The 12543-nt window shown below is 44.5% G+C and overlaps 2 protein-coding genes and 1 long non-coding RNA gene across 3 annotated transcripts in view; 2 read left to right on the forward strand and 1 right to left on the reverse strand.

Moving 5' to 3' along the window:
• Nucleotides 1-3725: 3725 nt before the first annotated feature.
• RPL7L1 (ribosomal protein L7 like 1) lies at nt 3726-7680 on the forward strand. The gene is made up of 7 exons (XM_063157039.1): nt 3726-3776; nt 3928-4036; nt 5595-5758; nt 5901-6038; nt 6278-6387; nt 6568-6780; nt 7039-7680. Exons 1-6 carry the CDS (start codon nt 3760-3762, stop codon nt 6774-6776), a joined length of 747 nt encoding a protein of 248 aa, XP_063013109.1. The 5' UTR covers nt 3726-3759; the 3' UTR covers nt 6777-6780; nt 7039-7680.
• Nucleotides 7681-8116: 436 nt separating this feature from the next.
• MAD2L1 (mitotic arrest deficient 2 like 1) lies at nt 8117-10401 on the reverse strand. The gene is made up of 5 exons (XM_063157040.1): nt 10311-10401; nt 9994-10140; nt 9791-9911; nt 9432-9535; nt 8117-8941 (listed from the first exon to the last, which is right to left on the reverse strand). The coding sequence occupies exons 1-5, from the start codon at nt 10390-10392 to the stop codon at nt 8769-8771; spliced, it is 627 nt and encodes a 208-aa protein (XP_063013110.1). The 5' UTR covers nt 10393-10401; the 3' UTR covers nt 8117-8768.
• A 283-nt stretch (nt 10402-10684) lies between these two features.
• The window catches only part of LOC134419025 (uncharacterized), a 36431-nt gene continuing 34572 nt past the window's right edge, over nt 10685-12543 (forward strand). Inside the window, exons 1-2 of the long non-coding RNA XR_010027935.1 lie at nt 10685-10780; nt 11067-11135. This is a non-coding gene — a long non-coding RNA (uncharacterized LOC134419025). The remainder of the gene's footprint in view (nt 10781-11066; nt 11136-12543) is intronic.

The raw sequence follows: 12543 nt of genomic DNA on the forward strand, positions 1-12543 counted from the left end.
TCTCTTCCTCTTGTGCTGAAAGAAAGAGGGAGCAATTACCCCAGCATTTATCCTTTTACTGACTATTTTATCTTCCCTCAGGCACCTTTCTCCCAGCTGGCAGGTCCAGTCTATGGTAACTGCTCCATAGATGGAAACTATTCCCTGTTTGATCTTCTTTCTTTGAATCTTTTCCAGGTCTGTCCTGGGGGAAGGTGGATGGAGGTATGGGATGGACAGATGAAAGAAAGATGACTGACCAAAGCTAAAGCATCCAAAATGTGGGTGGGTATGAGAAGCTATGCTGTGGAATCAGTTTCTGCTTTGTTCTTTACACCTTCTCCAATAATTTTCAATTACTGTTCTGTTGTCCTAAGCATTAAGCTGATATTTTTACCTATCTCTAATAATGCCAAAATCCTACTCCCAAGCTTAGTACTTCACTTTGAGCCCACAATTTAATAGAAAAAATTGTGAAACATTGCTGCACTTTAATTTACTGATTTTTATTTGCTGTCTCACTGCCTTAGCACTCAGCCTTGTAACATCTGCTGTGCCATGAGGAGAATCCTGCAAGTTCCTCCTCCCTTCCTTTGTTTCTGCTGTGGGAAGGGACACAGCCCCCTTCTTGGGATAGAGCTACAGGTGACCACTGACATCCCTCCTTCTCCATCTCTCTGGTATTACCTGGCCAAATACTGACACTCTGTAGCTTTATCTTGACTGGGGAGTTGTCACTAATAATTGCAGGCAAAATCAAATATTCCAATAAAGTAAGAGGGAAAAAAAGTGAGAGGACCTTTATAGCCCTATTGCACTGTCAGCACTCAGGGCTCAGCCTTGCTGCAAACCAGTGAAACTACTTTGCTGTGATTTCATATGAACTACTGCAGGTCACTTCTCACTTATGATGTTTTAATCCTTTTCTGATTTCTGTTTCTGTTGTTTCCCTCATCTCCAAGACTGAACTTGCAAAAGGATATTATGTAGTTGTGTCAGTAACTATAAATAAAAATAATCAAATGCTTTAGTTTTTTTAAAAAAGAACAAAAGTTATCATCCGCCAGCCACACCATTGTATCAGAATCACTGAGGGTTAGGACAGACAACATTATCTGTCCATAGAAAGCATCTCCTATTGAGTTGTCTACACTGACATGATAAACCCCCTCATTAGGTGATTCCCTTCTTTCTCTTATGGCTCCCCAGTCTGTAGTATCTTTATGAATACTTTATGCTGTGGTGTACTTATTAATATGCTTCCACAACCTAAATGGCATAATTATCTCAAAAGTTCAATTAAAAAGTAATCTAGTAGGAGGTAGGATTCCCAATTACTGAGTGTGGGAGAGACTCCTATTCTGTTCTCACTGTCTTTCATCTCAGACATAATTGATTTGGTCTTTCTCCCAAATAAAATGCAGCTTTTCATCCCTGTGGAAGAAGGAGAGAGGTCATGGAGACCTGTGGAGCCCACATATAATGATGTCTATTTTTACCTCCTCTTTTCTTTAAAGATACAATTAAATTTGTTGTACACTCAAATTGCAGCCACTATGTGCACTCTCTTATAGACAACACAGAAAAATAAATTATTTCCCTTGCTGTTTATTGTAATTGAAAAACAGTTTTTCTATTTCAGGTTCATTAGCCATGCCTTTACAAGTGCATTAGAAGTAAAAGAAAATCAATTTACATTTTAATTCTTACAGATGTTTCACTTTGGAAACTTGTAAATAGGTACTGCCACTCTTTTAGACTATGTCAGAACATTCTGACAGATATAAATTACAGATATTTTGTAATTTAATATTTGTAACTTCAAACTCCAGATCTAATTTCCAGAGACAATAATTGTGGGTAGTGCCAGGGCTTTATTAGTAGCCTGCCTTTCTTCCAAGGACTTATTTACCACAGTTATTGTAAAATTGAGCTTTTGAAACTGGAATATTTTCCATTAATGCTGATAAATTAGTGGCACTAAAGAATGAATTGGTTTGCTCCACTTAATTTTTTTTTCTAGGGAGACACAAAGACAAGTTTTATGTTTTAGGCTTTTCAATTTGACATATTAGCTGCCTCAAACTGAGGGTACACATCTATGTTAGTCTCATCTTTCATTATACCCACATTGCTCCTTTTGCAGTGAATTGGCAGGATTTCTGACAAAAATGCCTGTCTTAAGGAAGCTTATTTTGAAAATAATAAGCCCATGCTTCTATCCACAGTGATTTTCCAAAATGTTTTAATGAAATATTAGTCTATCTCCTTGTGATTGTTATTTTCATGAAAGAAAGTCTTGGATCACCCAGGTTTTCTCTCAATTAATTATTGGTTTGAGTGTGTGTATGGAGTAGTTCCTGGGCATCTTTCAAAATTGTGTAAACTTTTTTCTTAAAAGGTCTGAAAATAGGCATTATTTGAGATCACAAGGCACTTCCTTATCTAAATATTCCCAAGATTAGATTAGCAGTGAAATAAACAAAATATAATTTCTTTGGCTTTTTTTGTAAAGAATTTATTACAGACGGATTTCAGAGCGGGGCATATTTCAATGATGAGAGTGATGGACTTAAAGTCCTTTTGCTGTTTTGAGACTGCACACAGCATCAATAAAGATTTTGTGGGATTTGAAATAAATTTAATGGCATTTCATACCCATGGAATGAGAAAATAAGAAGTTTCGTGGACCTCTGATATCCCACCTCATCTCCTGACTTGTCTTTTGGAATCGGAGCCCTAAAATTTTGTGTGCAGAAGCTCAGAGTGCTGAAGGCCAGTGTACAACAGGTTGCTGTCTAGGAAAGTGGGAACCCTTTTCTTGGGTATCCCTGCAAACAGGGGCATTTGAATATCCATGCATTAAAACTATATAACCACTGGTTAAAGTTTAGCAACTCAGCCTCAGAATGCTGTTGTGCTGGGAGATATTTCATAGCAACAGCGTTTCAAATATTTACTGACTTATTGTTTTCTGGCCATTAATGATGGAATGCCCCAGAGCCTGTCTGCATTTCCCTCCTGTCAAACAAAGCACGTTCATCCGTACATTTAAATGTTCATCTGTAAATTTAAATCCCTGGTAATTTACAACTTGCTCTGTTGTGAGTTACCAGGGATTGCAGCTCTTTTTATAAGGTGAAATTTGTGTACTTATGGGGAAAATCTCAGATTATCTGTTTGATAAGCTTGTTTCTTTTAACTCTCATATCCAAAAAATGGATACGAGAGCAGGGTTTGCTCACCGACGGCTTGTTCTTCCTGGCATTTGGGATCGAGTTCCTAAATACAGATTTTGATGTTTTAGGTGTCAAAACAGAAGTGGCTGATCTGGAGTGTTGTAAAGGTTTGCAGCACCGCCGAGGTGAGCAGCGGAACCCCGGCACCACCGAACCTCCCGGCAGGGCTGGAGCTCCCCGCCGGTGAGAGGACACCGCGGTCAGTGGAAATGAGAATTATTTTAGAGCGTAGAAGTCACACATCGCTCCTCCATCCCGCACCAGGAGCACAGCCCCAGCACCACCGGCTGAGCGTGAGGCTCTGGCACCCTCTGCGGGTGATGCGGCTGTCACACCGCGTGTTCCCGCGGCCGCTCCTGTCCCGGGCTCGCCGCCTGTGGATGCCCCTGGGCGAGTGCAGGGCCGGCCAGCAGCGCGTCCCGTCCCTCCGGGTCTGGCGCTTCCCGGGGCTCCGCCATCCCCGCGCGGGCCAGCGGCGCTTGAGGGAGAGCGGCCATGGCCCCGCCCCGGCCCCGCGCATGCGCAGAGGTGACCCGGCAAAATGGCGGAGCTGGAGGAGTAAGTGCGGCATAGAGGGAAAAATGGAGGGCATGCGGGATCCGCCGCCATCCGCGGGCAGGGGGTGGCCACGGGGGCTGCCCGAGAGGGGTCGGGATGCGGGATGGGGCCGGGATGCGATCGGGTTGTAACCGGGTTGTCCCGCCCGCAGGCCGAGGCGGCGGATCCCGCTGGTGCCGGAGAACTTGCTGAAGAAGAGGAAGGCGTACCTGGCCATCAAGGCCACCCAGGCCAAGCAGGCGCTGCTCAACAAACGCAAGGTACGGAGGGTCCCGGCGGAGCCTGGGCCTGCAGCCCCAGCTCGTCCTCCTCCGCAGGGAGTCACAGTTCCGTCCGAGTGGTCGGGCCCCTGAGAGGGGGTGTCCGAGCACCGCGGGTGGGCAGGGATCGTCTTCGGGGTTCCGAGGGGCGCTTGAGTCCTTCAACCTCTTCTCCGTGAGTCTCTGAGCCTTGTAAAGAGGACAGAATTGTACAGGTTATTACACCGAAACAAATCAGTGCAAGACTGTGAGTTGTTCCTGTTGGATCAGTGGTGTTTAGGTGTTTGCAGCCACATGTGGGAAGCTGCAGCACTACTGAGTTGTCTCTGCTGCCCTGGGATTTCGCTTATTGAAACCACCTTTGTGTTGAAACCCTGCATGGAAGCCGTGCTTTTCTGAGGGTGCCTTTAGAGTTATTTCTCTGTTGGAGCGGCATAGGTCATGGTGAAGCCTTTTCTGCCTGAGGAGTCGCACATGTCCTAGTGCGGACACATCCTGTGCACACTGTGCCATTTCCAGACTGGCAGAGCACAGCAGACCTTTCTAATTCCCAATCTCAGGCCTGTTCTGATGTACCCCAGCTAATACAGTAGGTGTCTGTCTTAAAGCTTTCCCAGTGAATCTTGTGGGATTGTGTGCAAAACTCCTGCCATTTTTATTTGATACCATGTTTACATTTTTAAGAGCATCAGTAACTTGCTGTATTTCCAAGGTAGGAGCATAAGCAATAATATTAAATAGCCACTCCTTAAGATTGTCATTGCAAAAAGAATCTTAGTGATGAGACTTCTATTAGGTCTGCCTGTTTTGAAAATTCAAAGGAATTTCATGGGTGATGTGTGAGGTGAAATAGAACAGAAGACACACAACTTTAAATTCTTTAATTTAAAGTCGCCTGCTCGTTTAACCAGTACAGTATCCTAAATATAACTGTGTAATGCTGTGCATTTTCAAGTCCTGTTCATATGAGAAAACACTGTAAGTGTTGGTGGATGTACTCATACCTAAGCTAAAGAGAGACATTTAAACATCTGTTTAATTCTAAAAAGGAGCTTTCCATTTCCTAGTAATGATGAAAAGACTTTTTATCAGGTGAGCCAGATGTTCTGTTTAAATCAGCAATATTTAATAGTTACTTGAATGTTTGAAGTTTTTCTTGCATGTGTGTCAGTATAGAAACTGACTTTAAATGCAGTTACTTTCTCTTGGAGGGTAATTTTGAGTCACACTGGGGTATTGCTGTAGCATCTGTTTTGCCCACATGTTGTTTCTGGCTTTTCCAGTCATTGCTGAACTGTGTGTGTAGCTATGCCTAGAAGTCTTCCCTGGTCTTTTCCCTAATTTATATTTTTCCTGGGGAAAAACTCTTTGTTCACTGTTCATAAATAACAGTTGCGTGTAAATTCATGTGTTGTCCCTCAGTTCTGCCTCCCTTGGGCTTAAATAATCAAATTTATTTTCTTATTGCTTCCAGAGCTGTAAGGACATTGTTCACTACTTCTGCCTTTCGTTTGGCCTTTGAGATGTAAACCTCACTTTGTTTTCCTTTTGTCTGCAGCAGCAGAAGGGGAAGCAGATCCAGTTCAGGCGCCTGGAGACATTTGTTCGGGATTCATGGCGCAAACGCCGGGATGACACCCGCCTGAGGCGCATGGAGCAGAGGCCTGGGCCGGCAGCGGCGCCTCAGGAGAGCAAGCTGGCCTTCGTCGTGAGGATTGTGGAGTGAGAGCCTTCCCTTATTGCTGCCCTTTGTTGTGTCATTTCCACACCAAGGCAGTGGGATCAGCCCAGACATCAGACATCATTGCAGGTGATGTGAGGCCTTTAGAGAAATGTGGTTACTCATAAGTTCTGTTTTGCCCAGCATTAAGGGGGTGACCAAGAGGGTGAGAAGAGTGATGGAGCTGCTGCGGCTGAAGAAGAATTACACCGGCGTGTTTGTGAAGCTGAGCCCGCTGTCGCTGAAGATGCTGCGGATCGTGGAGCCTTACGTGGCGTGGGGGTATGTACCCCTCCCCTGACCTGGGGGTCATTGGATTCTCCAGTTGCTATCACAGATTCTTCACTTCTCCAGTAATGGTCACAACTTAATCAGCTTTATGTCTAAAACTTGTTATTGTCTCTGTTCTCATTGTTCTTGACATGACTTTGTTACTTTACCACCTCTGCACAAAGAAGTGGGATGGCTTCCCTCTGCATCCTGTGTCTCTGTTACAGAATCTGATTTTTGTTCCTGTACAGACAGCCTAACCTGAAGTCTGTACGAGAGCTCATCCTGAAACGAGGCCAAGCCAAGATCAAGAAAAAGAGGGTACCTCTGACAGACAACATGCTGATAGAGGAACATTTAGGTGAGGAAGAGGGTGAGAAAACTAAGGAGAAAAGAGTTAGGTGTTGAGAGTTTACAGTCTGACCTGAAAGGGTGAGACAAAATCTTGCCAAACTGGAGGTCTGGCAATTCTGGAGTCAGTGTGGGGAAAGATGATACAGCTGGACATCTCTTCGTTTTTTTTTTTTTTTTTCTCACGCAGGGGGCTGTGGTATCATTTGCCTGGAGGACCTTATTCATGAAATCTACTCCACTGGCAAGTATTTCAGGAGAGTGACCAGCTTCCTGTGGCCGTTCCATCTGTCGGTGGCTCGGCACGCGTCGCGGAACAGAGTGGGTTTCCTCAAGGAGATGGGCAAGCCTGGCTTCAGAGGGGATGCCATCAACCAGCTCATCCGTCAGCTCAACTAGTCAGGTGAGCAGTGCCTGCTGGGCTGCTTCTGAGGCTCACCCTGCATTCCCTGTCCTAAGGACAACCAGCTGCCATTGAAGATCAAGGGGGTGCTCCCTTGCTTCTGATGGTCACTCTGCAAAAGTGACCTCAGAGTAGGGGCAACTAATCAAGAGTGTGCGTCCCATTAGGAATCAGCACATGCTGGTGGACACCTCCATGAAGGCTTGGTTCCTGGGAGATAATATTACTTTCTTGTTTATTTTCTTCCCTGTTCTGCAGGGTTTTTGTGAAAACTTCAGGATCTATGACCTGTTCCTTTTCACATGGTCCTTTCATGGATATTATCTACGTGGAGTGATCTGTATGCAACTTCTCTTGACTGGTGCCTCTATAAAAGAAGAAACACAAAGATGATGATGATGGAGATGGACTTTGGGCTGGCCCCTCTTAAAGAAGAAGATAAATTCTGTTTGGTACAAGAATGAGCTTCTTGGAGCAATTTCACTTTTGCATCTCTGTAAAATAAGTGGTTTTATGCTCACTACTGCAGACTTCACTCTTTGATGTGCACCTGCTTCTGGGGATGAAGGGGTAGTGGAGTCACAATTGTGCTGACAGGTAAAAGAAAACACCAAGGTATTCTTCTGTTACTGCAGCACAAGCCCTAGCAGTGAATAATGTCACTTTTTAAGTACCTAGATTGTATTTATTTTTAAAAAATTAAGGGGTTTGTGTTCCTGATTTTAAGAGCCCTTTTTTGGGCTAGATTTTTTTATTTTTTTTCTCTTTTAAACATCTGCTGGATTGGGACTGTTGGGGGGAATTATTTCCTGGAAATAGGAAAGCCTGAAAAGGTTGTAATACAGTCATGGGGTGAGGTATATGTAATCGATGTTTTTAAAATAAACTTCTGAAATTATATTATTATAACAGAATCACTGTAAAAGAGTGGAAAAACCAGTCAAACACTCTGGCTGGAATGAATTTAGTGAAGCAAGTGAAGAAAACCATGGAAGAGTCTGAAAATTCCAGATATTTAAATCCCTAATTTCTTCCACTACAGAAATGGGTAAGGACACATGAAGAGTCCAGTGATGTTCAACAAATACAGAAGGCACTGTCATGAGTTCACTGTGACTGTTTAAACTGTTATTTGAAGACTTAGGTGGGGGCAAACTGTTAATCCATGAATGGATTTCCTGTGGACTCCACACCACTTGGAGACTCAGGAAGGAAACAGTTAAGTAACAAGACAAGAAGGATGCCTTTTGGATGTTACTTGGGTGGCAGTTATAAACTGTTTCATGATGTAGCATTCATAAAACCATCTGAAATACAAAGGACTGCAGATTCTGAATTAGAGAACACTATAAAACTAGAAGCTTTATTCTGTAAAACAAGAATAGAAACATAGAAAATGCTAGACAGACACTACAGACGTACACAGAACAACTTTGTCCCCAGAACTAGAGCCCAGTGGTCATTAAGATACAAGGTTTCATGTCTTTAAAGCTTTCCTGATGAACAGCTGCTTCCATTGTAGAGCAGTACAAGAATTGTTTGGATGATTCATTTTTGGGTTATTTCTGATAATAAAACAGCCCAGGCTTCTAACATGAAAACTGGCACACTAGGAATGAGACTATTTTAGTTGCTGCAGAGAATTTAAGACTGCTAACAGAGTGTAGTTTAAAAATAATTTTAAAATACAAAGTTACAGGATCTGAACACAATTCTAGCAGCTAATCCCAGATTTAGGCAGTTTTTCTAGTAGAGGCAGTGGTTTTAACACACTATTGGATTATCTCATACAGTAAAGTACAAATTGACTATGACCTTAAAATTTCTTTAGAAATGATGCCAACTTAGTCTAGTGTCACATTTTCACAGACAGGCATGTTGTCTTTGTGTCATGCTTTATCAGGAGGACAGTAATGATGTGCTCATAGCTTAGCTGCATGATGAACAGGAACTATACAAGGTGACAGGACAAAACTTGCCCCTGCATCTTAGGGAACAGAATCCTTCTTGTAAGCCACCGTGGTGTTGACTTTGTGGATTGTGGTGGTGAAGGAGCGCAGCCGAACCTCCTCTGAATTGGCTATGAACTGTGGGCCTGACTCTTCCCACTTTGCTGGCACTGCCAGATCTTTATCCGTGTAGATCAGCAAGTCAAAGGCACCTGGGGGCAAGGGAGAACAAATTCACCATAAGGAGATGGCAGGTTTGAAGTACATCTTCTAGAACTTGAGACAAGGACCAAGATTTTCAGAAGTTACACTGATACTAGTTATGTGAAAAAAAAATCGTTAAAATAAGATATTCATATGAGGCCATTATAGTTTTCTCAAAAACAAAATTGTGTTGTAAATTTTTTTAAAGTGTGTTAAAATGCTGTGGAAATGAGCTCTGTATAACACTTTACAGGAACAAATTATTCATGAAAACTTGTATTCCTCAGGGTGTACATATTTAATTTCCTCAAGTTCATTAAGCCACCCAGAGTTCTGTCCTGATCTCAGTCTAACAACGTACTGTCTCACAAACCTGATGGTACACCATGTGTAATAGTCAAAGAGCCTCAGAAAATCAGAAAATATTTTCTAAAGTTGGAAAGTTACTGAGGTTTTTCAAAAGCATTTTATTTCTTTAGTGCAGTTTGAGATACTCACAGGCAGATTCCAAGAGTGGCAGGAAGGTTACTGTTGCAGTTATTTGTCTGATGACAGAGCGAATTTCATCCTGAATTGCCTTCTGAGATTTCTCCCGTGGTCCACTGGAAAAATAAGAAAATTCTGGTAAGAGAAGTTTGAAACTTCTACTGTGCTCTCTTTGTTAAGCTCTGGTAGTTTGCTACAGTATTTTTAGAATAGTAGTGACACTTTAGAAAAAGTTAAGTGATAGCTGCTCTGCCTTTATTGTTGTTTGTGTGTTCAGTTATATAATGACTGGTTTGCAGAGGGTAGAGCACTGAGAAAGGTTTGAAGGCACAAGTCCATGGCATTGATCCTGTGCCTGCCCCGGTACTCACTTGTCATCCTTTGCAGTTTTGTCACACTCGATGTCAAACTGCCACCGCTCCAGGACCTCGTTGTTGTCGATGCTGGAGATGACCACCACCAGGCGCTGCACGATGCACTTGTACAGCCACTCTGCAAGAAGCCAGGGCAGCGCTTAGGGGGCGAGAAGCGGCGGCGGGGACACCGCAGGGAGGGCCCGGCCGCCGGCCCGCACCTTTCATCTGCTCGGTCACGTTGTTGAGGTAGTTGGCCAGCTCGGGGTCCGTGGTGACCAGCAGGGTGAGCCCGTACTTCTGCACGCGGGTGAAGGTCTCGGGGGGGTAGATGCCCCGCTGGTACAGGATGCTGTTGATTCCATAGGCTGCACGATTTAGACGGAGAGGGAAAGGGATGTGTACCGCACCCACCCCGGGCCCCAGCCGGCGGCCATGTCGCTCCGCAAGACGCGGCCTCCCACCCCCTCACCACCTCCCCTCCCACCCTCCTTCTCTCCCTCCCTCTCTCGCAGCGCTGTCCCCGCGGCCCCCTCACAGAAGAACTCGGCGACGAGCTCGGCGCTGCCGCGCAGGGTGATGCCCTGGTGCTCCCGGCCGAGCTGCTGCTGCGCCGCCATGGCCGCCGCTTCCCCGCCGCCCGGTTCGAATCCGGGCCCGCCCCCGCCCGGCCCCGCCCCTTCCCGCGCGCGCAGCGCCGCTGAGGGGGGCGCGCGCCGCCTCAGGCGACACCAGCGGCCTTCCCTCCGGGAATCGCCGTTCCCTGGGCCCCTTGCCCGTGAAAAACGGGCGGCAGCCTGCGGGCTTCCGTGGCTGCCTGGCGGGAAAGAAGGGGTTTTTCCGCCTTGTTAAACTGCCCGGCCGGTGCCGGTACCGTTGCGTGTGTGGGCGGGGCTGAGGGGAGCGCGGAGCGGGGGCTGAGCGAGTGAGCTGCTCTGCCACGGGAATGCTGTGCGAAGCTGCGTTTCAGCGTTTCCAAGATTATTCGACTTTGCGAGCCTAAAAATGGTACTTTCCAGTTATGAATTGAACCAACCCTAATTTATTATTTATTGGTGGCTTTCATGGTGTAAGTCATGCAGTTGCTGTTTCAAATAAAAAATACTTTTCTGCAAGCACTCTGAAGAAGCAGGCGGAGTGAACGTGGGAAAGTAGGATAAACAATTTTTCTTTCAATCCGTAATAATTCCAGAAATAATTTTTAAAAAAGGGTTAAGAAGCATTTGGGTTATTGGTCTGCCTTGGTGGAGGGAATTTGCTACTTGGCCGAACAACTTCAGTCCTGTTATTACAGGGTGACCAAGGAAGATGTGGCAGCCAGCAGTGGCCATCACCTGGAGGGAGCTGTGGCAGAGGTTAGCAGGTAAGAGAGGCTGGGCAAGCCAAGGAAATGTTGAACTATGTTAATAATAGGAAGTGGAGAAGTTAGGATCTGTTGGGATAGTAACAAGGTGGCCAGCTAATTAGGTTATAAAATCAATTATAGGCAAGAAAATGAAAATAAATGGCTTTGCTGGGCACAGCATAGTTGCAAATGAAATTATTCCCTAAATGTGATTTTTCCAAAGGATCATCTGAGGCATACTTGTGTTAGATACCCATATTGCCCTTGAAAGAAACAAAATGAACAGTCTTAAAGTTGCATTCAAACCAGAAGTATTTACACTGAGGAAAAAAACCACATGGTCATTACACAGTACAGTGGGCCAAATGCTAAGAGAGTGAATTGATGGTGTGATTGCTTATTTTATTGTAATAAAACACATTTTCACAAGAGCTTAGGCTTTCTCTTGGTTCCAGTTTGGATCCAAGAGGAAGCATGGTTTTCTTCAGGGGTCAGGCTGCTGTGATTAAAACAAATGGTATAGTCCTGAAGTTATGTGCTGAAGTTCTGCAAGGGTCTGAATAATTTAATTTAACCACGGGAAATTTATTTTGGATCTTGTTCACTAGTGATTGTGTTATACATAATTCTTCTGAATAAAATATTTTCTGAGTAAGAGTGGTATATTTCCAAGGTTGTAATAATGGAAGCATTTTTATAACCTTGGAAATATACTAAAAGCTTAACTTTTAGAACTTGGATTGCTGTGAATATCAGCTATTTTGCTTAAAATCTTATGTACTACGGTGCTTTTATTTATCTATCCCAAAATGGTTACAGCCCTCTGGGATTTTTTCCTACACTTAGCTTCTTGTCCATTTTGCTTTTGGAGAGCTGCTCATTCTTGTGATAAATAGAATAACTTGAAAGCATGAGACCAGGCAAGAATAGTAGAGCTTTTGGTTAATATTTAAGATATTTCTTCTGTAGCTGTTTTACCAGACACAAGAAAGGAATCCAGGTGTTTCTTGTTTAGCAAGTTGATGTCCCTGTGTTTCAGTTTGGATGGTTTGCACACACACAGGTGCATGTGCTTATCAGCAGCAGACTTAATTGCTTCTTCATTGCTGCTGCCAGGATTCACCTGGCAGGCACTGAGAGTGGTTGTGACCTCTGGTAGAACTCTGAGCTTCCTGCACCTGGCATTTCAGAGTTTTGGGTCACTTTTCTCTCTCTGGTGCTGTGCCATGATTGGCACCAGGTTCTCCCCTGGTGTGCTCCCTTCTCCAGCACCTTCGCATTTTGTGCAATTTGCCCAACCTTTGGGCATTTGTTGTTTGTTCTGTGGTGTCAGTAAGCTGCAGCTGCTGTGTGACATGGCCCAGCCAGGTGTGATGGGACATGCACACAAGTCCTTGTTTGTGTTCCTGGCCGCGCTCCATGGCAG

This window comes from Melospiza melodia, chromosome 5 (genome assembly GCF_035770615.1).
Source record: "Melospiza melodia melodia isolate bMelMel2 chromosome 5, bMelMel2.pri, whole genome shotgun sequence".
Classification (NCBI taxonomy): Eukaryota; Metazoa; Chordata; class Aves; order Passeriformes; family Passerellidae; genus Melospiza; species Melospiza melodia.